Genomic DNA, 25,072 nt, shown 5'->3' with positions numbered 1-25,072 from the left:
TATAGAGCCAAGGGGGGAAGTACAGAGCCATGTGGCTAGAGATCCCTTGTGGAGGGCCTGGAAAAAAGCATGGGAAGAAGGAGAAAAGAAAGTTCAGGGAGCTGGAGGGGATAAGGAAACCATGTGGCGAGTAAGGACTAGGGGCCCTCTTGGCTGGGCCTGGGCCTGGGCCTGGGCCTGGGCCTTGTTGTTGGCATTTCAAAAGATTCTACTTTTGTTATTTGGAGCCCTCTCCCCACTCCAGAACAATATGAGGGTTTACAGAAAAGATGGTGAAATCACTTTTCACTAACTTCACCCATTGCTTACATGCTTAGGGAAAAAAGATGACTGAATGAATGTGTGTAGTGGTTTGAAATGCCCCCATAGCCTGTCATTAAGCCTCATACCTAACCCCCAGCTGATAGAGCCTTTGGGAGGTGGAGCCTTGGAGGATGTGTGACTAGGAGAGCAGACCTTGGGATTTTATAAGTCCAGCCCAGCTTGTCAGTGCTAGCCAGTTCCCTCTCACTGCTTCTTCCCTGCTGAAGTGATAAGATATGTAGCATTCTGTTTGCTCTTGTCATGCTTTCCCCGCCATGATGAAACTTTCTCTGGAAACTGTAAGCTGGAAATAAACCCTTTCCGTCCATTAGCTGCTTGTGGTTGTGTATTTTATCCCGGCAATGAGAAGGTAGAGCTATGGAAAATTGGTACTGAGAAGTAGGGCTACAAGGCCCTGTAACTTTGCAGCCAGCATGAAGCCTCATGAACTGAGCGGCTGCTTAATTTTTCATGTATCCCGCCTTATGGACTGAGATGCTGACATATTCTTCCACTTTCCAGGCTGTAGACAGCTATTGTTGGACTGCTCAGCCCATATCTTGTAAGCTAATCCAATAAATCCCCCTTCAATGCATATTCATTCTATTGGTCTGTTCCTCTAGAGAATCTGACTAATACAATTTGTAATGCAAGAGAAGCAGAAATTTAGAAAGTCATGGCTGTTTCATTATCAACAAGGCAAGCGTTCATCTTTTACTCCATCCTGTTGCCTACCAGCTTTACACATTGGGTCATAGAACCAAAAACCCAGCAGCAGAACTTAGAGAAATCAGGCCTAGTTGTCCTGTGCCTCTGGAGTCTAACCTTTTGCTTTGGTTTCAAAAAAAAAAGGCTTATAAGCAAGAAAATGGTCACTCCTTGAAGGTAGAGACACCCCCCCCCCATAGTTATCATTGAGCCGCTGCATTCACTGAGGTACTGAATGGACTTTTATTAAATGTCATCATCCATTGATTTCATTTTGTTACTCTGCTGTTAACAACTTTCCCAGTTTTTGCTTTATACCACAGGGCCTCACAGACGTAATAAGAAGCACTGTGGTGTGTCAGAAAGCTCTGGAAGAAAAATCCAGAGATGTGGGTGCTGGGTTCAAGTCACCTTTAACCACACAGACTCCTTGGATAAGTCACTAATCCTCTTTCTCTCTGTCCTTTTATAAAACAGGAGTTTTACACTTGTCTTGCTTACTCAAGTTGGTGAGGAGTGAATTAGGTTAAAGATGGGAAATGACTTTGAGAACAAAGCTGGCTACTCTCATGGTCAGTTTTCTCCCACAGAAGCAACTGTGGGAGCCTGGCTGTCCACGTCCTCTCACAGCCTGTGGGGGTTGACCACTCCAGTGACTTTCCATCTTACTATTTAACATTATTCATGAAATGTGTTAACTGTTGAAGGCCCTCTGTGAATATTTATTAATAGAATAAAAATCTCAGTAGCATACCAAGTTCTTCCCCTCTCTTAAGTCATGCCAAGAGGTAGGTAGGAAGCCACCTTTCCTGATGGTTACTTGTGTTGTGCCTGGTTCATGCCATGCACATGAATCTACCGGGCTGCTCCAGTGGCAGAAAGCAGCCAGGCTTGTCTACATCTGTGTGTGTGCTGGATTTTTGTGTGTTTTGAGATGCAAGAATGCTGTCAGCTTGCCCAGGTCATTCTTCTGGGTGTGTTCAGGGAACACATATACCTTTGGTGAGCTACAAAATAAAGAGCAGGGTTACCCTCCCCTCCTCTTCCCACCTTGTCACTCCCCTGGAAACCACTGTTCCTAAACTCCAGAGTAGAGATAGCTGTGGAGTTCCTGAGTTTCTCACTGAAAGGAATCACGCAGGAAATGGAGGTCTGATGTGTCAGGGTGGAAAGGGGAGGGGGTGCTAAGAGATGTGGAAACCTGGGTAAGCACACGTGTTTCTGTACTCAGTACATCTACTTCTTTTTCTACATAGAGCCTAGAAAGTGGTTTTCATCTCTTAGGAGAGCAACCAGAAATCTTTCACAGGAGCTGGGGAGATGGCTTAGCAGTTAAAATGTTTGCTTGAGCAGCCTAAGGACCCAGGTTCAATTCCCCAGTACTCAACGTAAGCCAGATGCACATGGTGGTGCACGTGTCTGGAGTTCATTTGCAGTGGCTAGAGGCCCTGATGTGCCCATTCCCTCCCTCCTTCCCTCCCTCCTCAAAAGTGTAAATAAAAAGAAAAAAAAAAAGGAAAGAAAATCTTTCACAGCCATTACACAGACATTTCAAATATCTGGATCTGAGCGAATTTGACCTGTGTGTCCAGGTTTGCTCTTCAGCATGATTGAACTTGGTAGTTGTAGTTTCAGCAAGCCTCATTCCCATGTAGTAATTAAACAGACCCCCATCTGTTCTACCCACTGTCAGAGGCCATGCAGGCTCATCTCTTGGACAAGTGTGGAAGAAAGTCTTAAATCATTTTCAGATCATGCAAATAGTTCCCTTCATGGTAGCAACTGGGCATCACCCTCTCCCCAAAATGTAGTTTATTAATATATGCATTCCTAGCTCTGAGGTTTTGTATGGGTGGAGAAAATGAACAGCATGTGTCTTACACACTGTGTGGGGTAAATGCTATTTAAATTTGACTGGAGCTGCTAAGCATCACACTAACATGAGATCATTGGCATGGGGCCAGATTTGTTGTGTGTGTGGCTTGTTTCTTTTTCTTTTTTTTTTCCTTTTTGGAGGGGTCAGACTTTTGAGAACTACGCCATCTGTCCAATATATTATTTTAAGGCTTTAATAACAAAGTTTGCAGTGTATCTTAACATGAGTAGAAGATTGTTTTGCAAAAATGGTATCTTTAGAAATGTCTTCCACATTCCATGTTGTTATCATTTTAGTGTTGTAATCCCAATTTGGTAGCATGTATCTTCCTACTAATGTTTTGCAGAATTAATTAGTTCATTAAAAGCAACATTTTAAAATTGGCATATCAGTACAGTGCACGTCTTTAGGAGGCTCTTGCTTTTAAGAGGCATTGCACTTCGCCTAAATCAGATGCAGAGATTCTGTGGGCTCATGTAAGCCAAAAGACTTACTTGAAAATAAGTCTCTGTTCTTTGAGGGTTTTTTTTTTTTTTTCCCTGTGGAGCACTGACTGGCTGCTGGTGTGGAACTTTCTATCACTGCGGTCATGAACTTGGCCATACCTCCAGTCTTCATCTGCGGGGAGAACTTTGATTGCAGTGTGGAACTTTCTATCACTACGGTCATGAACTTGGCCATACCTCCAGTCTTCATCTGCGGGGAGAACTTTGATTGCAGTTGTTTCGTTACAGCACCACTGGGGTCTCTGTGGCAGCCTTGACACACTGTCTGTTCAGCAGGCACTCAAGAAGGGCTGGCATTGTGGCACATGCTGGGATTCTGTATGGTAAAGGACAGTTACGCCAGGCATGGTGGCGCACGCCTTTAATCCCAGCACTCGGGAGGCAGAGGTAGGAGGATCGCCGTGAGTTCGAGGCCACCCTGAGACTCCAGGTCAGCCTGGGCTACAGTGAGACCCTACCTCGAAAAACCAGAAAAAAAAAAAAAGAGAGAGAGAGAGAGAGAAAGGACAGTTACATGATCCCAGAGAATCTAGGCATTACAGAAATAATCACTCCATACTCACATGGCAAATGTGCAGAAGGGACAGAGAATTTTAAGTGCTACATAAAGTGGTGCATGTTGACAAATGGGGGGGGGTAGTGGCAATGACAGTGTCAGGAATGCTTTCCTGAGGAAGGTTCAAGCCAACACCCAAAGACTTGTAGCATGCAAAAGAATGACTAGGCATTAAGGGTGGGAAGATATACAAAGAATCTTCAGAGTAACTGTTCAGTGGATGGGAGAAAAGCCATCTGAGGCTGGTAGGACAGCAGTAATGCTAAGGGGTCTCCTTGGCCTCTGGGAACTTGAAAGTTGAGTGCACGCTGCCTCGACAGTGGTACAGAAAGCAGGAGCACTTTTCCCATAGACAAGCAAGGAGCTCTGTGAGGCATAAATGATGTGCTTTTGCCAGGAAAAGCTGACCACTTCCAAGGTCATGAAATAGATCCCTGACCTTGTTGAAAAGGTTACCTGACAGAAGTAGTCACTTAAATACAAATAAGCAACAGACAAGTACTTAGCATGGGAAAAAGGGAATGCTCACACATGGATGGTGGCTGCTGTTATGGAAAATGATATGGCGGTGCCTCAGAAAGTTAAAAATAGAGCCACCGTATGATTTAGCAATCTCACCATTTCACAAGAAATGAAGTCAGTATGGCAAAGAGACATCTCCATTCCCAGGTTCATTATAGCCTTACTCACAGTAGTCAACATACAAAATCAGCCTATGTGTCCATCAGCAGATTAATGGGTAAAGAAAATATTGTATGGGTACATAGTTGATATGGATGAGCCTGGCAGACATTATGTTAAGTGAAATCAGCCAGGCATAGAAAGGCCTATAATATATAATCTTAACTTCCCTGTAGAATCTGAACCAGTTGAGTTCACAGAAGAGAGTAGAATGGTGGTGGAATGAGGGAATAAACTGGTGAAATACTGTCCAGGGGACACAAGATTTCAAGAGGAATAAGTTAAGGAAATCTATAGTAGAGCATGTGGCTGTAGTTATAATAGTATATCATGTTCTTGAAAGTTGCTGAGAGAGTAGATTTTAGTTTGCACCACACAGGAAAAAAATAGGGTAAATATGTGAGGTAAAGCATTTGTTAATTAGCTTGCTATTAACCATTCCACAATGTAAACGTATTTCAAAACATTGTTATACATGATAAATATATGCACATTTTAATTTGTCAGTTAAAGAGTAAATAAATAACCTTAGAGCTCCATTATGGAAGCATGAGTTTAAGATCCACTTTAGCTGTGCTCAGTGCTAGGCTGTGAGGCAATGGACGGGGAGGGAGGGAGGGAAGTAAGGAGGGAGGAGGGAAGGAGGGACTGAAATAAGAAAACCAGAAACCTTGATTCTGGAAAGAGATTATGCAGGAATACTTAAGTCGGGATTCATGAATAGACCACTCTTTTAGAAATACTACTAAAAGTCTTAAGTAGATAGGGATGTTGGTGAGGGGACCTCTGAAGCCCTGGCATTCTTAAATTCTTCTGCTAAGACCATTTAAAGACGCTGAGCTGAAGAAAATTAAGAGAACAAGAAGCCAGTGTTAAGAATGGTGTGATTTCTGCTGCAGGAGCCACTGAGGCAGGAGAGTTAGAAGCTCACCCACCCTAAGAAGCCATTAGGAGCTTGGGGAGGTGTGTAATCCATGGAGCTCTGATACTAACTAGGGAGCAGGCCAGGGCTTTGTGGCTGCTTAAAAGTTAATTTTCTATCTGAAAATCTGAAAGTTGTGCATCACACCTTGATTGAACCTTTGATCTCTAGAAGTCTGTGCCTCTGGGCCAGTTCCTGGACCATCAGCCGGCTCATCTGAGGAGTGTTTCAGTCAAGGAGAACCAAGAGCTCTCTGCTTTCCAAAGCCTCCTGTAATGTAAATAGGAACAGCAATCTTTCCAAGTTATTACCCTGTTAACAGGTTGACAGATATGTGCAAATTGTGACTCACTGCTCAATTTGGCACTAAATTAATGTCTTTCCGAGTGGCGTCTGCTCAAGTGTAAACTAGTCACCACTGCTGTGTTACTGCTTGTTTGCCTATATTCCAAAGGTAAAAATTAAAGCAATTTGATTCTGCCACAGAACGGAGTGTGGCATATGGTGGAAGTGTGGGAGGAGAGCACGCCGTTCCTACCTGTCCTTAGGCCTGCTCTCGAAGCGGGCGCCAGCACACGCTGCAAGCTCTGTGCAGACTCTTCGAGCAGCGCACGCTGACTTGGGAGGCAGCATTCTGGGAAGCACTGCCAAAGACCAGCCCCCACCCTTTGCAAAAAGAAAGTCATTTTTGTCTCCAGACTTTTTAATTTGGTGTGCCAAGCTTCCCTTATTTCTGTCAAGTCACTAGTGGGTGATCTGTATTTCGAAGGTTGGATCTATTTAAAAATGAAGTGTTTTGATTTTTGCTTCTGGAATTTAGGCATTGTTTTCCTCAGCTAAAGGTATAGCTGACTTTCTCTTGTTTCTTTTTGGCAAATACATAATGTCATCTGTAACAAAGAAATTTGCATCTCCTTTATGTTAGGCATGTGAATGAAAAACAGTCTACTTCTAGTTCATTTTGCTCCATAACATTCTCCAGTTGGGTGCATGTTATCCAAGACCACAAGTTAGGGAAGAAACAACAAAAAGCCCACCCCAGACCTCTTGACTTTCCTACCCAACCCCACATACCTTTGCTAGGATGTATACTTGCCTTCTGCCACTGCCTTCCCTTCTCAGTGAAGGTCTCATAAATAAGGGGTTCCAGAATTGGCAAGGTACATTTATTTGCCCACTTGGAATTTCACAGTCTGGTGATTGGTTTGGAATTTTGGAAAGACATACTTTGAGCTTGGTTCTGGTTTTCTTCATGACCTGGGATCATTCTATAACCTACCCATTCCTCTGTTTTCCTAGCCTGCTAAGAGGCTAGTTTTCCAGATGGTGTTTTGAAGCCTTCTAGGTGAAATGTTCAGGGAGAGCAAATTATGATGTTGGGTGCGTGTTGAGCTTTTGCACATGCATCTGCTCTGTACCCAGAGCTGTGATGGCTATTGATTGAGGGCCTTGCAGAAGACTCCTCTTGCCCTCCTGATTAGCATATACTTAGCAGTGACCTCTATTCACACTGGACAGTGCTCATTTGCTTCCTGCTGAGTCTGAAATAACTGGATTTAAACCACACATGGATTAGAAAAAGGAGTATCTAAAACACACAAATTTTTCTGGTGATCCACTTACTGTAAACTTTGGTGTGAAGTTTTTGTCCTGTGTCTTCTCCTGCTGTTTCTACAGACACCAAAGCAGTGGTGAGAAGGGGCTGACTTCCTCCTCTGCAGCAGCACTTAAGCATAGATCCACGGCCATATGTTATGAAGCTGAGTCTAGTGGGAGATCATAGAAGGCCGTGTGGTGGTCTTGCTCACCCAGGGGTGGCTGTTTACTGAACCATTAGGTTGTAGCAGAATGAGGTCTCCCATTTTAAGAACTCCGCAGGTTCTTCCTGAGCCTATTCACCTTTCCATGCTGAGTGGTCCCGTTAAGGTGCTTCCGAGAGGAAAGGTAGTTTGCTGGCCTGCTTCATAGAACCCTCCGCACCTGCAGAGCATCAGAGCCTCCTTCGATCCCTTCTTTCGGAGCAGACTGGCCCTCCACCTCTTCTCACACACCCCACCTGCCCACTGCCCTCCTTAATTGTTGCCAGGCATTCTGTAGCCGCTCCTCTTCCTCCAGCACGAACCCTGTTGGGTCAGTCGGTCAGGGCGATCACTTGCTGACTTTCATAGTGACAGTGCTGGTATTCACTTTTTAACAGATGGCATTCTGCCTTGTGCTGTCTCTCATGAGCCCCAGGTTTCTAACTGAAGTCTTCATGTTGTAAGCAAAGAGCTTATCTCCTCTTTCCCCAGGGATACACCTTCTACATGTCCCTGATTTAATGGGCATGTAATTTAATTTGTCATATCCAACAGATGTGAAATCTAATGCACGACCCTTAATAGATAGTTTTGCATCTTGGCTGTTACATCGTATGTCCCCTTCGGGTCTAGTGTGACTAGATAGTGAACACAAATGCTGTATGATTTCCTTCTCCAGGGAGCTGAGCCAGACCAGCTCTATGTGTGCTATGGGCCAAGGCAAGTGGTCTCAGTGACAGTATATCAAACCTTAAGAGATACAGATTCCACTTAGGCTAGCAAAATGTGGGGGCATAAAAGTGGAGCCACTTGGGCTGGAGGGATGGCTTAGCAGTTAGGCTTGCCTAGGGACCCAGGTTCAAGTCTCCTGTAAGTCAAATGCACATGGTGATGCATGCATATAGAGTTCGTTTGCAGTGGCTAGAGGCTCTGGTGCACACATCTCCCCCACCTCTGCCTCTTTCTCTCAAATAAATAATTAAAAATGTTTTTCTGGGCTGGAGAGATGGCTTAGCGGTTAAACGCTTGCCTGTGAAGCCTAAGGACCCCGGTTCGAGGCTCGGTTCCCCAGGTCCCACGTTAGCCAGATGCACAAGAGGGCGCACGCGTCTGGAGTTCGTTTGCAGAGGCTGGAAGCCCTGGCGCGCCCATTCTCTCTCTCTCCCTCTATCTGTCTTTCTCTCTGTGTCTGTCGCTGTCAAATAAATAAATAAAAATTAAAAAAAAAATTTTTTTTCTTTTAAATGGAGCCACTTGCTCACCTGATATCTTTGCCTGTGGCAAGATTTTTAGAGTCCTGGAGTTTAGGAATAAAATGGCAGTGGGTACATAGGAAGCTAATCAAATGAAAGTCAAAGCAAAATGGAAAACCAAAAGCTCAGTGGTTAGAGCCTACAAAAGAAAACTCGTCTAAACAGAACCAGCTCCCATGGAAGTCATTTAGCTTTGCATATCTGAAATGAAAAGCTTAGATGCTTTCAGAACACTTTATGTAAAATGTAAATATAATCTCATATGAAAATGGCCCACTCCATGATGGCAAGGCCTGAGAAGAAGAAAGAAGAGGGGTGTTGTCATAAGAAGTCTTGTCTACTTAAGAAATGTATCATCACACTGATTAAAAATTACGTACGAAATGTGAAACCAAAGTCTCGGTGCCTGTGGACATACCATTCTTCTTTTTTATATTTGTGTACTTCTTTTCCACCTAGATACGTGGATGACGTGATCAGCCGCATTGACAGGATGTTTCCTGAAATGTCCATCCACCTATCCAGACCCAATGGGACATCAGCAATGCTTCTGGTAAGATCTGCTTGATTGTTTCTGAGGACATGAAAAAGAAACAATTGTCCTCTACCTTCTGGCCCTGTGTTCTAGAGACTGGAGATGAACTCCCCAGTGCAGTGGTGAGGAGCAGATTTTATTTATTTTGGTATTCTTTCAGCTTAAAAATTCTGCACATAGGGCTGGAGAGATGGCTTAGGGGTTAAGCACTTGCCTGTGAAGTCTAAGGACCCCGGTTCGAGGCTCGGTTCCCCAGGACCCACGTTAGCCAGATGCACAAGGGGGCGCACGCGTCTGGAGTTCGTTTGCAGAGGCTGGAAGCCCTGGCGCGCCCAATCTCTCTCTCTCCCTCTATCTGTCTTTCTCTCTGTGTCTGTCGCTCTCAAATAAATAAATTAATTAAAAAAAAAAAAGCTGACACTCTGGATATAAGTAAATCATATGGAATCCGACTTTTTTAAAAAAAAAATAAATAAATAAAATTCTGCACATAGAAACCTTGCTTTTGAGTAAAATTATGGTTCTGCATGAGAGTTAAGTAGAGAAATAGAGATGCTGCAAGGTCATTTTGTTCATATGCAAGCCAAAGTTCTTGGTGAACCTGTTTTTTTTATTTTCCCAAAGAGAGATAGATACATTGGCTGTAAGTGATGCTCAACTAATGACGGCCCTCTCTTGCCACAGGACAGTACCTGTGGAATCACCTGTAAGATCCCCACTTTGGAAAAAAGTGTCTGAGCCTTTGTCACCACTGATTTCTGGGTTGGCTGTTCTTTGGGCTCGCACTGAGCAGAGTAGTTTGGCCTCCCACCTTCACCACTGCTGTTTGTATTTCCATGAATTCACCAGGCTGAGCATTTTGGGATTGAGTAGATGAGAAGGGCTGCATCACACTGTCCATGAGTAGTCTTTATGGTGACACGTGCCTGAGGAGCCCCTCCCAGGCCACAGAGTTCAGGGAAGCACCACGTTGTAAGAGGCCCCAGGAGCCTCGGTGAGGTAGGCTCTGCACCTAGCCAGTGGCTGCTGCACTGAGCCCACTGTGAGTCCCCCTATAGCAGCATTTTCCTCCTGGATAATCCTACAAATCTCCAGTCTTCCAGATGGGCCACTATTCATTCAGTCCATTTATCTTGAGAAAAAGGCTGATTGTGTGTGCACACTTGTTTTTCTTCTGTAAATGGAAAGGATGTGCGCTTCTTAAGTGTGCACTATTTCATCGGTGAGAAAAACATAGTGAGGTTCATCTGGGCGGCGTGCTACTTTTCCACAAAATTCTCCCCACTAAAATACAAAGAAAATAAGATAACACAGCGTTCTTTTTATAGAAAAAGAAGGTAATTTTCTTTGTGTAAAAGATGTCTGTCCTCCTCAACACATGCAGCATTTTTTTTGCCTCCCTTAAACACACAAATTGTACAGGTTAAGGTCCTGTGGACCCTACAGGCAAAACATAAATTCTGCATTCCATAGACTAGACAGGGACCAAAAAGAGTTAATGAAGATAAAAATGAAAGTGTCCTCAGTGAAATAGGTTTGCTCACATTATTTCTGGGTCATTGAGCTTCCATTTCATGAGGAAGGTAAGAATTTGGCATTGAAGGGAACCAATAGGGTGCACAGGAGTAGAGGCAAGCAAGCCGAGTCATTAGAGTTACTTCCACCTGAGCAAGTAGGTGTCTGTTCATAGGGACCTGTCAGCCTCAGCTGCCTGCTCATGTTCTGATAGGCTGGTAGACTATCAGAGGCTCTGTGCAAGGGAAGGACCCCCACATTGCATATATCATGCTTATCTCAACACGGGGCTGATCAGATCTATGAGCATCTCTCTGGCTAGTTGTCACCTGTCTTCAGTGACACAGGATTGCACAGCCAGCATGTTTGTTAGAGGGGTAGAAGTAGAGATTAGATTCCAAGTCTCATGGCAAGGTGGATATCATCATACTTCGGACATAATTGCTTAATTTGGTTTTCACATTTAAAAAACGGCATTTTATTTGTGTGTGTGCGCGTGCACACACGCACGCTCTATTTTATTATTTTATTAGGCTGTGTGTTGCTGGTGCACCTGCAACTCCTGGACAGCAGTATAACGGAATTGTCACCTGGGCAGAGGAGATCAGGACCAGCTGCTGCTGCCTCCCCATAACTTTGTTAGTCACCCATCCCCTGGACTTCAGGCACCAGGGTCGAAGACCTGCAGGCACCATTGCAGGAGGCATAGGCAAGAACTAAAAGGGCTTTCTGGTCATTTATTTGGAAGTGGGTCCGGAAAGCTTGGGCCACAGGGGTAGCTGTTGGGGGGAGACAGCTAGGAAGCCATTGGAGCAGGACAGGGCATGTTCTAATAACATCTTAGCCCTCACTAGCCAAAGCCTGCACTGTGCCTGTGCTTTGTAAATGACAACAGCATTTTCTCCTGAAGCAGCCTACAGGAACTGTCCAAGTCACTTAAACCAGCAAGGCTTGCTTCTGTTTTTGTACTGCTGTTCCATGAAGCTGGGTGCTCATGGATGTAAGATCCCACTGACCTTCCCAGAGGGACAAAAGCTCCAGACTTGGAACAGAACCATGTCCTTCTTGGACTCTGGGGCTCTAATAATTTGTCATCAAGGTCTCCTACCTCCACATACAACCTGGAAGGAGCCTTGTGCTGATCTGGCTTAAGGCTGCTCCTCCCTCTTTGCTAGGATGTGGGGTCAGGACTTGGCTGCCCTTTGCTGCAAGAGCTGAGGAAGCAGCAATCTGCAGGATAAGTGAGCGGCTTACACAGTGCTCATCTCATTTGACCTTCCTTACAGCCTTCCAGGCAGGCAGCCCTACTGTGTTCATCTGGCAAGTAGAAGGCCGAGGCAGTCATTTCCTCTGGTTCCCATCACTGGGACCCCATCCCACCACCAAGCCTTCAGGATACAGTCCTTCTGTCCCTGAGATTATGGTTCATGACAGTGCCATGAAAAGCTCTTTGGGCTTGGTGTGGTGGCGCACGTCTTTAATCTCAGCACTCGGGGGGCAGAGGAAGGAGGATCACTGTGATCCTGAGACTGTGTAGTGAGTTCCAAGTCAGCCTGGGCTAGAGTGAAACCCTACCTCAAAAAACCAAAAAAGAAAAAAGAAAAAGAAAGTAAAGCTCTTGACTGCAAGGCACCAGGCTGGTAATGTTTTTCTGTTTTAAAAAAAATGTAATTGGATAGATTCAAAAGAATCTGTGTAATATAAACTACAAAGTATAGATAACACAAACCCACCACTGTATTTGAGCAGCAGAGCCAGTGCACCTCCCAGAATCTGCTTGACCACCTAAGATCACCTCCATTCTGAGAGCCACCCCAGTGTGCTGTCCATGTGCAAGCGTCCCCAACTGTCATGGAGTTGTGAGCTTTATAAAAGCAGGTTCATGCTGGATAGGCTGTGTGTGTCATGAGGCCCATTGTTGGATTTGTCTGGTGGTTTGGCCATGTTCGTTGTCACCTTAGAGTGTGTTCTGTGATTGCCTACACATTATTTCTCTTGTCAGGACACGTTGAGATTCTTTCTGATTTTGCAGTTTGAATAAATTCACACACATGAATTTTTTTATTTTTTCTTTTTGAGGTAGGGACTTGCTGTAGCCAAGGCTGACCTGGAATTAGTCTCAGGGTGACCTCAAACTCACAGCCATCCTCCTACCTTTGACTCCCAAGTGCTGGGATTAAAATGAGCCACCACGCCCAGCATGGATAAATTTTTGTTTTTGTTTTTCAAGACAGAGTCTTGCTCTAGCCAAGGCTGGCCTGGAATTCACTATCTAGTCTCAGGGTGACATGGGTAAATTTTTAAGCCTCAGTCTAAGCTATAGAGCCAGTGCAGGTCCCTTCCTGGGATGGGAGGGGGGTGCCACAGAAACAGTGGAAGTGTGGACAGGAGCCACTTGAGTTGTGAAATGCTATGGTATGGCCCCATATGCCTGTACAAAGGGCTCTAGAAATGGCTCTTACTTCTGGCCTTGGTTCCTCAATAGCACAGGCTGGTAATTTTGCTGATGAGTGCAGAAGGGGTCTTGGGTTGTTCCTGTGTCTGCATGGGAAAGCAGCATAGTCATTGAACCAAGCAGTCCATTGGCAAAGGCAGGTTTGGGTGATCCTATTTTGGGACCCTCACTCCAAACTATAGCTGCTAGACAGTCCACAACATAGGAGCCCCAGGCCTACACTAGCAGTCTTCCACTGTGTAGACGGAGGTACAGAGCAGGGCAAGTTGACACTGTCTAAGGTATCTATTTTAAGCAATTAAGGTGAGTTGGGCTCATTCAAAGCCAAACAGTTCTTTAGTGTTAGCCTAAGCTGCAGGGCTCTGTGCTCCCCAGAAACAGAAACAGTCAACTCCCACCCCAGGACATGTTTGACCTGGAAGCGCATGCTTGAACCTTCTTCCCCATCAAGGTAGTACATGCATGCTAGGTGAGTGGGTAAGAGGACAAATGGGTGTTTGGTAATTTTTGTTGTTGTTGTTTTTGTTTTCTGAGGTAGGGTCTCACTCTACCCAGGCTGACCTGGAATTTACTATGTAGTCTCAGGGTGGCCTTGAACATGATCCATGGTGATCCTCCTACTTCTGCCTTCAAGTTCCGGGATTAAAGGCATGCGCCACTACGCCCGGCATGTTTGCTAAGTATTAACCAGCTGAATATATACTATTGGCTTCCTTATTTCCTTTGGTTCATGAGGCTGGAGTGGGGCTCTGCTCACCAGCTCTTCAGGAGACAAAGGGAGGAGGCATTTGGAACTAGCTTCATTCTAAGCCAACCAGACAGTTCTGGCTTAGCTTTTGCTGGTGTCTTGTGAGTCTTAGGTCCTCAACCATAGTCTATTCACCAAATCCTAGCTAACATGACATCTAAACTTTCAGCCTATTATGTAATCTTTAAATGCATGTGGCTCTCTCTGCTGCATTTGGGTGTTGTTCTGGTGTTGTGTAAGTTAATAACTCATGATATAATGAATCCTGTTTCTGTTCTTTAAAGGGATGAGCTCAGTCATCCAAAAATAAATCTAGCCATGTTGATATTTAGTTTCAGTTAATCTACCGCCTAACATCCCATTATTAATTCTCCTCCAACAGTCAAAATATTGTAAGAGCTTAACTGAGTCAGATTGGAACAAGCTGCTGGCTTCTTGTGTCATTTAAAACATTCAACTATTTTTGACTGATGCAGTAGACATAAAAACGTAAGAAGAAAACAGAGCTCCCACCATGATATTTGAAATATACCTTGATATTTTGTAGTCTTTATTTAGATCTGATTGTACTTATGAAAACATAAAGCTTATGTATGTATTTTGCTAAACCCACACGTTAACCATTTTTATATCATGCCTTTCCTGAATGACACATCTTTAAAAAAATATATTTATTTATTTATTTGAGAGGAAAAGAAGTAGACACACACACCCGAGGTGGGGGAATGGGTGCATTAGGACCTCCAGCCACTGCAAGCGAACTCCAGATGCATGCACCACCTTGTGCATCTGTCTTACGTGGGTCCTGGGAAATCAAACCAAGGTCCTTTGGCTTTGCAGGCAAATGCCTTAACTGCTAAGCCATCTCTCTGGCCCTGAATGACACATCTTTTCTTAAACCACAGGCATATTATTTCAACCTTACCCTGTCCCTGGATGTTGGGAGGAAACTATTTAAAATAGCTGAGCTGTTTGAAGCCTGGGTGTCTGCTGAGTTCAGTAGCCCCCATACTTGATTGGGCCTCAGACCACCAGTAATTTGTGGCAAGTACATATTTCAGTGGCTCTGGGTAGGACTCAAGACCTCCGCTTCCCCTGTGTCCCAAGTGTACTTCATGTAACATGTGTTAACCCCTTGGAGAAGTGATAGTCAACCTCTCCCCACCCCTGTCAATGAAGGACCACTGCTCTAAACTTAAGCAGTTTCACTCCCAGGAGTACTGCCCATTGGAACCAAGGAATACCAACAAGAACATCCTGAATAGGAATGCTTAAGACCCAGAAACCAGTCAGATGACCATGGAGCTCATGGCTGGCTTTCTGGGAGCCCTGGGCCTGCTCTTGATTTGACATGCAAGCCATGCTGCAGAAGCTCTGGTGAGAAGGACCTAGAATGCAGTATTGTTTAACTAGTACCAGACACAGTCCCCATGTTCTGGCGCTGTACCACATGTAGGTGGAGGGTCAGAGGTTAGCCCCACTGTTGCCTGATGCGATGTTTGAGTGACTAGGCCAAGGGAATGGACACAGGCGGAGGGGCTGGAGGGGAGCAGGGGTGCTGCGTGTTTAAGGTAGTGTACTGGGAGCCAAGACCCACAGGAAGAGAGGTGAGGTAGGGTTCAGGAGAGGCCGCACAAGTAGAAGACTCGTCAGAGGACCTCTGGCAGGTTCCTGTGGAACCGAGGAGGTCGGCATGGCTAGAGTGCAGGAAGTCAGGAGTGGCGGAGGAGAGGCAGCCACCAAAGCACACAAGAGCTAGACTGTGCCGCACTGGGGCAGAGCCAGGTGTGGAGAAATAGGAATTGTAGCCCCAAATGCAATCCTTAATTTCGTTTCTTACGTCACTGTATTTGAAAGGGTATTGTATCTTTTCTTCAAGGACTAACTTTTCACTCAACTTTTTTAAACTACATTTCATTCAAATTGTTGGTTACCTGTAGTTTATTCATTTGTGCTAATAGAAATGTTCTATTACTTGTTGAATACAATCTAATTTAGCCATTCAGTTTTCTATCTGTGGTCATTAGATTTGTTGTGTTTTTTTTTAATTTAACTTTTATTAACATTTTCCATGATTATAAAAAAAATCCCATGGTATTACTCTCTCTCCCCCTAGATTTGTTTTTGACTTTTTGTGTTATAAGTAATTCTGTACACAACATACTGTCTTTTTTTGCATAGAAATGTGCATGCTTGTGTGTATGCATGTCTGTGAGTGAAAGCACATGTAGAGGTCGATATCAGGTGTCTCCCACAATCACTCTCCATCTTCTTTTTGAGACAGGTTCTCATACTCAAACTAGCTAGCCAGTGGGTGTCAGAGATTCTCCTGTCTCCTCCTTGGGTTTACAGGCATGTGCCACCATGGCTAACTTTTACATTGGTGCTGGGGATCCAGACTCAGGTCCTCATGTTTGTACAGAAAGCCCTTTACCCATCTCAGCCATATCCTCAGCCTCATGTTCAGAAAATTCTTATTTACATTCTTGGGTCCCAATGAGCTAATGTTTCTCTTGAGATTTATGCTTTTTTAATTGTCTCTTGGATGTACTCCTAGCATGGATTTGCTTGGTCTAGGGCAATGGTTCTTAACAGTGTGTGATTGTTGCCACCCAAGAGGAATGTGACATAGCCTAGAAATATTTTAAATTCTGTTGATATCTTAGTGGGTAGAGATCAGATATTCTTGCTGTGTGTGTTCTCCTGCAGTGAGATAGAAAATCCCACCCAGCTCAGACAGAAGGGCCAAGGTTGGGACCCTGACTTAGAGCACACACATGTTCAGTTCTCATGGTATTACCAGTACATTTTCCTAAGCAGTTGCATAGTGTGCACCACCCACAGGTTTGAAGACCAGTGTCTCCCCAAACATCCAAAATTTGAGGTGTCCTTCAGGACTGGAAAGATGGCTTAGTGGTTAAGGCACTTGCCTGCAAAGCCTAAGGACCTAGGTTCATTTCCTCAATACCCATGTAAGCCAGATATACAAGATAGCCTTCAGACATTCCTGAAGGCCTTCTCATGCTAAACTTCTGTGATGTGAAAGCAGCAGTCACTGTAGAAATCGAAGCCCATGTTTCAGCATTTTTCTTTGTTGCATGCTTTTTTAAGTTAAAAGCTATTTTACAAGCCTTATAATAAAGGTTTTTGCCATATAAAGATGTCTTTGCCAAATCCATTCTTTAAGGTAGCAGCCTTGTTCTCCTTGTCCATTTTCATTAATGCCATTTTCACAGTGATGTTTTCCATAATGTAAGACCCCATCATCATGCTGACCTGAAGAGCTATATATTCTGGTGTCTAGTTTGTAAAATGGTAAGTACTCATGGCTGTATCTATAGAAGCAAATCTCTTTGAGATCCTTGAAGATTTTTCAGAGTGCAAAAAGGTCCCAAGACCAACATGTTTGAAAACTGCTTTCAAGAACAATATGCTCAAACATGCAAATCTCGGTGGGCTTTTATTTGTCCTATCACTGTTAACTTTGACAATCTGGAGGATTTTATTTCTTTATTTTTCTTATTTATTTGCAAGCAGAGAGAGGGGGGGGAAAGGGAGACAGATAGACAATGGGTACACTAAGGCCTCCAGTCACCGCAAATGAACTGCATTTGCATGTGCCACTTTGTGCATCTGGTTGTATGTGAGTACTGGGGCATTAGACCTGGGTCATTAGGTTTGGCAGGCAAGTGTCTTAACCACTGATCCATCTCTCCCATCTGATAGGATGATCTAGAACACATCAAAACTCAACTGAGTAAAAATCTGAGCAGTGTTTGCCTGTAGGAGGGCAGAGAAGGAACTGACCAGGGCACAGCAAATCTTGCATGGAGAAGCATGTTCTGAATTTTGATTTAGGTGTGGCCTCAGTGTCTGTTTACATTTGTCAGACTTAGAGAGTATCATGTTTCATTGTGGACATATATTACCTTAAATATTAAAAAAACATGGGGATTTCTACTTAAAGATAGGCAGCCCAAGTGTCTAGGGATGAAATACAGTACTGTTGGCCACTTTCAGCTATAGCAAATGTGTAAGGTGGATCAGTGATGGATGGACAGATGGATGGGTGCATGCATTATAAAAACTCAGGACAGGAGCTGAAGAGATGCCTCAGTGGCTAAGGTGCTTGCCTGCAAAGCCTAAGGACCCAGCTTCAACTCCCCTGAACCCACATAAGCCAGGCACACAACATATGCATGCACACAAGGTCACACATGTGCACAAGATGGTTCATGCATCTGGAGTTCAACTGCAGTGGCTCAAGGCCCTGGCATGTCAATTTGCCCTCTCTTTTTATCTCTCTCTTAAAAAAAAAATAGAAAAAAAAAACCCTCAGGACACAATATCGTAGAGCCTGTCTCATTGGGATGAGTGTCTACTCTGTAGTTCTTTTAGTATTTTAGGTGTTTGAAATTTTTCACACTAAAATATTGGTACAGGGAACAAGAGAAGGTCGCAGGAGGTAGTTATGATCAGAATACATTATGTGCATGCATGAAAATTGTCAGTAAAAATAGTTTTTAAAAAATTTAAAAAGAGAAGGTACTGGTTGAATAAACATCCTTCACTGTCTATAAACAACAGAAACCACAAAGCAGAAGACTGGAACTCAACACTCCAGATTGGTGTGAGTAACCTCAACAAGCATTTGGAGGGAAGGATAGAAAAATTCTTGTCATAAATTTAAATAGTAATTCAGAAGGACTGAACTCTTAGAACTCAAGAAAAAATGATAACATCACAGAAATGTAAGAGTAAAAATCCAGATGCAAGTAAAAACAGACTCAAATGAAAGTTGATAAAGAGCACTGGGGAGAGGAAAGCAGCTATGAATGAAAATGAGAGGAAAGAAGTAAGTTAGGAAGACAGTGGTTGAAATGAGGAGCACAGAGAAAGTAGCACACGCAGTGTCAGGACTCACAAGGAAGAAAACAGTGGGACAGAACTAGCATGTTAATCTCTAGAAAACCCACAGAATGGGGCCACTGGGAACTTGACGCATTACTGCGGAGCTGTCAGTTCCATGCTGTAGTCAGTCCAGTAGCGCTGTCAGCCTTGGATAGCAAGACCATCTTAAGACTTAACTTAGAAGGGCAGAATGATCAGGTGAGCTTCACTTGGCTCAAAAACTACATGGAAAGCAGGGCACTGGTGCAACAGCATTGTCAAAATGTCTAAGTCAAGGAAGTGAGTGTGTGTGTGTGTGTGTGTGTGTGTGTGTGTGTGTGTCAGAGAGAGAGAGAGAAGGGCAGCAAAGGAGCATTTTGACCAAGTCAGGATTGTGCACCTGTGAGCCCACCCTAAGGACTGCTCAAGGGTAAGCTTCTCTGGCCTTCAGAGAGTGGGCAGCTCAGCCAAGAGCAAGCTAGCAAAACAAAGGTAGCAAGTGAGGATAGAGTAACTATTCCCTGCTCCAGCACACTGAGGGGGTATTAAAGATGCAAGTGGAATAAGCATATTGATTTTTGGAATAAACAGTTGATGAGGATTAAGGGATACAGTTAAATATTAAGGAACGAGAGGCTCAAGTGGTACATAAGAAAATGCGATCTGCAGGCTTTGGAATGTGTGGATACAAAAGTGAGCATGGGAGCAAAAATACAAAATATAGATAAGCAAATAAACAGGCAAGCAAGGTAGCATTGCTTAGAAATAGTACAGGTCATGGTGAAAGCCCAGCCAGCCAATTCCACATTACTATTAGCTCACAGCTACTACAGTCCTTATTCTAGAGGTTTAGAAGTGGAAATGCATTATTCCAAAGTTCTAGGGACAGTTCTCTACCTCCTTCCTCACCCATAAGTTGTGGTCATATTGTTCAACTGAAATACTTAGCTTCCTGTAATTCTGTTAGCATTCTTCTTGAAAAAAAAAAAAGAGAGAGAGAGAGACACCCCAGTTTAGTTGATTTTTGTTTTTGAGTATGTGAAATGTAACATAATCTTAGAAATTTCAGTTACCCCTTCCCTGTAGCTTAGTGGTAAAACACTTGGCCTAGCATGAGTGAGGCCCTGGATTCAACCCCCACTATCAAGAAAGAGGGAAGGAGGGGCTGGAGAGATGGCTTAGAGGTTAAGCACTTGCCTGTGAAGCCTAAGGACCCCGGTTCGAGGCTCGATTCCCCAAGACCCACGTTATCCAGATGCACAAGGGGCACACGCGTCTGGAGTTCGTTTGCAGTGGCTGGAAGCCCTGGCGTGCCCATTCTCTCTCTCTCTCTCTCTCTCTCTCTCTCTCTCTCTCTCTCTCAGTCTCTCCTCCTCCTCTCTGTTGCTCTCAAATAAATAAATAAATAAACAAAAAAAATTTTTTAAAAAAAAGAGGGAAGGAGGAATGGAGGGATGGAGGAGAAAGAGAGAGAAGACATGGTGGCACATGCTTATAATCACAGCATTCAAAAGGTCAAGGCAGAAGGATTACAAGTTTGAGACCAGCCTTGCCTGTATATAAGACCCTGTCAAAAACATGCACATACAGAGGAAAAAAGATAAGGAAGAAAGGAGAGGGCCTCAGAAACACTGAAAATATAATATGCTTAACTGTGAAATTATAAGAGCCAATTAAGACCACACATACCAGTCTTGTCAATAAAAGTGAATTAAGTTGGGATGGAGAGATGGCTTAGTGGTTAATGTACTTACTTGTAAAGCCTAAGGACCCAGGTAAGCCAGATGCACAAGGGAGGACACATGCATCTGGAGATTGTCTACAGTGGCTTGAGGCTCTGGAACACCCTCTTTCTTTCTATCTGCATCTCTTTCTCTCTCAAATAAATATGTTTTAAAAGATAAATTAACTTGATGCAAATGTTAAAAGACTTTTTTAAAGATGGCACTAAAGTTTGTATGGAAGAAGTATGTACAAAAGAATGGGAAAGCCCCAGAGGAGCATAGCCTGAGGAAAAGTCTCCAGGCTTCCAATATGACCCTAGCTCATAAGCAGACAACCAGACTAGAAGACTAAATAGACCAAAAGTAAACCATTGTCCATGTGGAAATGGAGTAGATGATACAAGTGGCATCCCAAATCAGTGGGGTCACAGTCACAGAAAGCAAAATACTTTTTAAAAAATATTTATTTATTTATAAGAGTCAGAGAGAGAGAGAGAGAGAAAACGAGAGTGAGAATGGGCACACCAGGGCTTCCAGCCACTGCAGATGAACTCCAGACACTTGTGCCCTCTTGTGTATATACCTAACATGGGTCCTGGGGAATTGAACTTGGGTCCTTTGGCTTTGCAAGCAAGCACCTTAGCCGCTAAACCATCCCTCCAGCCCAGTAAACTACATTTGAATCCCAAAAACCTCACTATAGAACATCAAGACAGCTGACAACTTAAAAAAATATATTTGCAACACATTTGTAGATGCAAAACATGGTGGCACATGTGTCTGGAGTTCGCTTGCAGTGGCTAGAAGCCCTGGAGTGTCCATTTTCTTTCTTTCTTTCTTTCTTTCTTTCTTTCTTTCTTTCTTTCTTTCTTTCTTTCTTTCTTTTCTTCCTTCCTTCCTTCCTTCCTTCCTTCCTTCCTTCCTTCCTTTCTTTCTTTCTCTTTCTTTCTCTCTTCCCCTCTCTCCCTCCCTCCCTCCCTCCCTCTCTCTCTCTCTCTCTCTCTCTCTCTCTCTCTCTCTCATACACACCTGCACACACAAATAAATAAAATATATAAAAATAAAAAATGAGAAAAAGATAGTTCATCAAAATGTATGTGACAGGGTTGGAGAGATGGCTTAAAAGTTAAGGCACTTACCTGAGAAGCCTAAGGACCCATGTTCTACTCCCAGATCCCATGTAAGCCAGACACACAAGGTAACACATGTGCACAATTCTTTACAGCCTATTTATAATTGCAAAGATACTGGTATAACCTACTCATGCAGGGAAGGGAGTGATTGAATAAGCTATGAAACTGTAGTCACACCACTTCTTTTATCTTTAAAAAAAAAAAAAAAAGGTAAGAGACCTGTATGACTCATATGAAGTGGTTTCCAGAGTATATTGTTCAAAGAAGTAAGCAAATGCTTTTTCAGTATAGTCCTTCTTTATAAGAAAGAAGATAGAAGACATTTATCACCTGCCCATTTATGTGTGGGAAACACACAGGAAGGACAAATGAAGGCAAAGCCGTTGGTGTTGGGGGTTGTCAAGAAGAGTATGCAAGGATGAGGGGCTGGAAGCAGAGCCCGGTTGGGGAGCACTGATGGGGCAGCTCTGAAACCGCCAGGATTGTGTGGGTGTTTCACATGCTCAAAAACCCAATGACCAGACTGGGGTATGTTTTTCAAAAAGAATGCAATCAGAATTAAAGGAATGATCTTACACCTGGGGATGAAGGAAGAGGCAGAGAGCTGATCCTGGGGCCTTTGCACATGTCATTTCTACTGTAAACCTCTAGGCTAAGGGCTGTAGCAGCTGTGAGTGAATAGTAAAGTGGAATAGGTTTGCTGGGCTTTTACCATGACCTGTAGTAGTAATTCTAAAATAACCCATATTCTAAGAGTGAGCACAGATGGAAATAAATGGAGATGATAGGAGCCACACTTCTTAGGAGAGGGGAATGACAAGTGTGGAAAGAGAACTACTGTGGTAACTCTTAGTGTTGGGTTACAATTGGAAATTGTAGTATGAACTAGTTGACAGCATAACAATAGATAAAGACTTAATACAGATATACCTGTGACATGTGTGGACATGCATCCCAAAGCTGTCTGTTCAGAAGGTCTCAAGGCAATGAGAGCCTCGGAGCCATAAGCACCTTCATCCTCTGCCTGGTAGTGTCTAAATACCAGTCTTACTAGCAAAAGTTCGGAACTGGGGTTCGGAACTGGGGTTCGGAAAAGACATGAGCTTGGGGAATCTTGCTGTGACAGAAAGTAAGGAAACTCCCCCAAAATGCTGCACATGTGTTAAAGGATGCGAGCCGTTTTGAAGGGGCTCCCATTAGCCAAACCTGGTACCAAATAAATATGACATAATGCATTGTAACCCACAGAATTTAATCATAACACACATCTAGCCAGTTTAAAACAATGCATGGATGAAGGATTGGCAATGTCAATGTGACATCATAGTAACTTTGGGAAAGCCAACTTAAAAGTGAGTGTAATCAGCCAGGTGTGGTGGCGCACGCCATTAATCCCACCACTTGGGAGGCAGAGATAGGAGGATCACTGTGAGTTCAAGGCCACCATGAGACTCCATATTGAATTCCAGGTCAGCCTGGGCTAGAGTGAGACCCTACCTCAAAAAACCAAAAAAAAAAAAAAAAAAAAAAGTAATCAGAAAGATAGGAACCACCATAGTCAGGTTTTTAACGGGAATTAAGAATCATCAATGGGTGCTAAAATTTATAGGTAAAAAGTTTGAAAGACTGTGTGTGTGCGTGCGTGCACTCACTCACACATGGATGTGAGCAGGGGTGCACAACAGATGCAGAGTGCTGCCAGCAAGGCCTTTAGGCCAGGGCGTGTAAGCACTCTGTATTACTGTTCTAACATTGCTGGAAGCCTGAAACTGTTCAACAAGTCTTTCAAAGGAGAAATAACATGCATGTTACCTAAGTATGCATTTTAGATGACATTGTATGTGCTTAGTACACAGGCTGAGCCTGACCCCACACCTCCTCTGCTGCCACAGTGTGTGCTTACTGACTAACCTCTGCTTCCACCCCCTGTCACTTGTTCACCACACAGAGCCAGTGAATAGACTCTCGAGGGAAGTCAAGTCATGGATCTTCTCTGCTCAGGACATGCATGGGCTCCCACCTCCCTCTGGTGAAAGCCCAGATCCTTGTGTTGGCTTGTTACCTGCCCCTCCTGCTATACCCCATTACTCTCACCGCACTTCTTGGTCCTTGGATTGCCAAAGCCCTGGACCTCATGGCCACTGTTTCTTGCCCTGACCACTGTGTGCACCCCCTTTCTTTGAGCAGCCTTGCTCTGTTAACTGCTGACTGCTTTCTCCTGTAGTGTGTCCCTCCATATCTGTTATGAATACTGTTTTCTTCCTTCTCTTAACAAGACTAAGTTCTACAGTTCTCTCTTGTCTTTTCCCGCCCCCCAGACTAGACCCGAGAGGCTGAGTCAGGAGGATGATCAGTTTGGGCCCATCCTAGACTACATAGGAAGAGACTGTGTCCCTCCCTTTCCCCTTCCCCTAGAAAATGATAGCAAGGAAGGAATTGCGTCTATTGTCCCTCAATCCCAGACCAGTGCTGTGAAGTAGATGCTCAGTGATTTCTCAAATAGTTGGCTTTTTCTTTTGAAGGCAAGTAACTCATGTTTATGCATAGATGTATAAAGAAACAGAAGAGTTTCTTTAAAATACTGAGACAAGGGCCAGGGATATAATTCAGTGGTACAGTGCTTGCCATGCATGAGGCCCTAGGTTCAAACTCCTGTACCACAACAAATAATAATAATAATGCTGAGATGAGCTATTAAGAAGTTATATGTTGGGCTGGAGAGATGGCTTAGCGGTTAAGTGCTTGCCTGTGAAGCCTAAGGACCCCGGTTCGAGGCTCAGTTCCCCAGGTCCCACGTTAGCCAGATGCACAAGGGGGCGCACGTGTCTGGAGTTCGTTGGCAGAGGCTGGAAGCCCTGGCGCGCCCATTCTCTCTCTCTCCCTCTATCTGTCTTTCTCTCTGTGTCTGTCGCTCTCAAATAAATAAATAAATAATTTTTAAAAAAAAGAAGTTATATGTCATATGTAAGCCTTGAGCACAGGTTGTTTGGTAAGGGGAAGTAGGTCTTTTACCTTCTATCTAAGATAGTTACCTATAGTTTTATTTATTTTATTGGGATCATGCCTTATTCTTAGAACTAATAAGTTTGAAAAGGAAAAATGCCCTTTCCAGTATAAAATTCACAAGGTATAGAAATACCTGTACATGACCTAATAGTAAACCTCCCAAGACATGTCTGTGAGCACAAGCTTCCCTGTGTGGCATTGTGCTCAGTCCTACATGTGCACATCTCACTCCACCTGCTGGAGACCCCAGAGCAAGATGTCTTTATCCCCATTTCTCAAATGAGAATTTGAGGCTTGAAGACATTCAAGGCCACTTAGTTACTTGGTGGGAAAGTGACCATTTGGACCCCATTCTGACTCAAAATCCTGAAATTTCAGCCTTTTAGGAACAAGCCACTTGGAACTAAGGTGTAGTGACACAGCCTGCATGCTGAGGCAAGAGGACCCCCTTGAGCCTGAGAT

The 25,072-nt window shown here is 43.9% G+C and overlaps 1 protein-coding gene across 1 annotated transcript in view; it reads left to right on the top strand.

The window, feature by feature from the left end:
• Med27 (mediator complex subunit 27) overlaps positions 1-25,072 on the top strand; it is a 208,363-nt gene that overhangs the window by 133,874 nt on the left and 49,417 nt on the right. Inside the window, exon 4 of the mRNA XM_004654032.2 lies at positions 9,064-9,157. Within this exon, the coding sequence (XP_004654089.1) occupies positions 9,064-9,157 (94 nt within the window). The remainder of the gene's footprint in view (positions 1-9,063; positions 9,158-25,072) is intronic.

The sequence above is a fragment of the Jaculus jaculus genome, chromosome 1 (assembly GCF_020740685.1).
Source record: "Jaculus jaculus isolate mJacJac1 chromosome 1, mJacJac1.mat.Y.cur, whole genome shotgun sequence".
Lineage (NCBI taxonomy): Eukaryota > Metazoa > Chordata > Mammalia > Rodentia > Dipodidae > Jaculus > Jaculus jaculus.
This window is presented reverse-complemented; position numbering and strand designations above follow the sequence as displayed.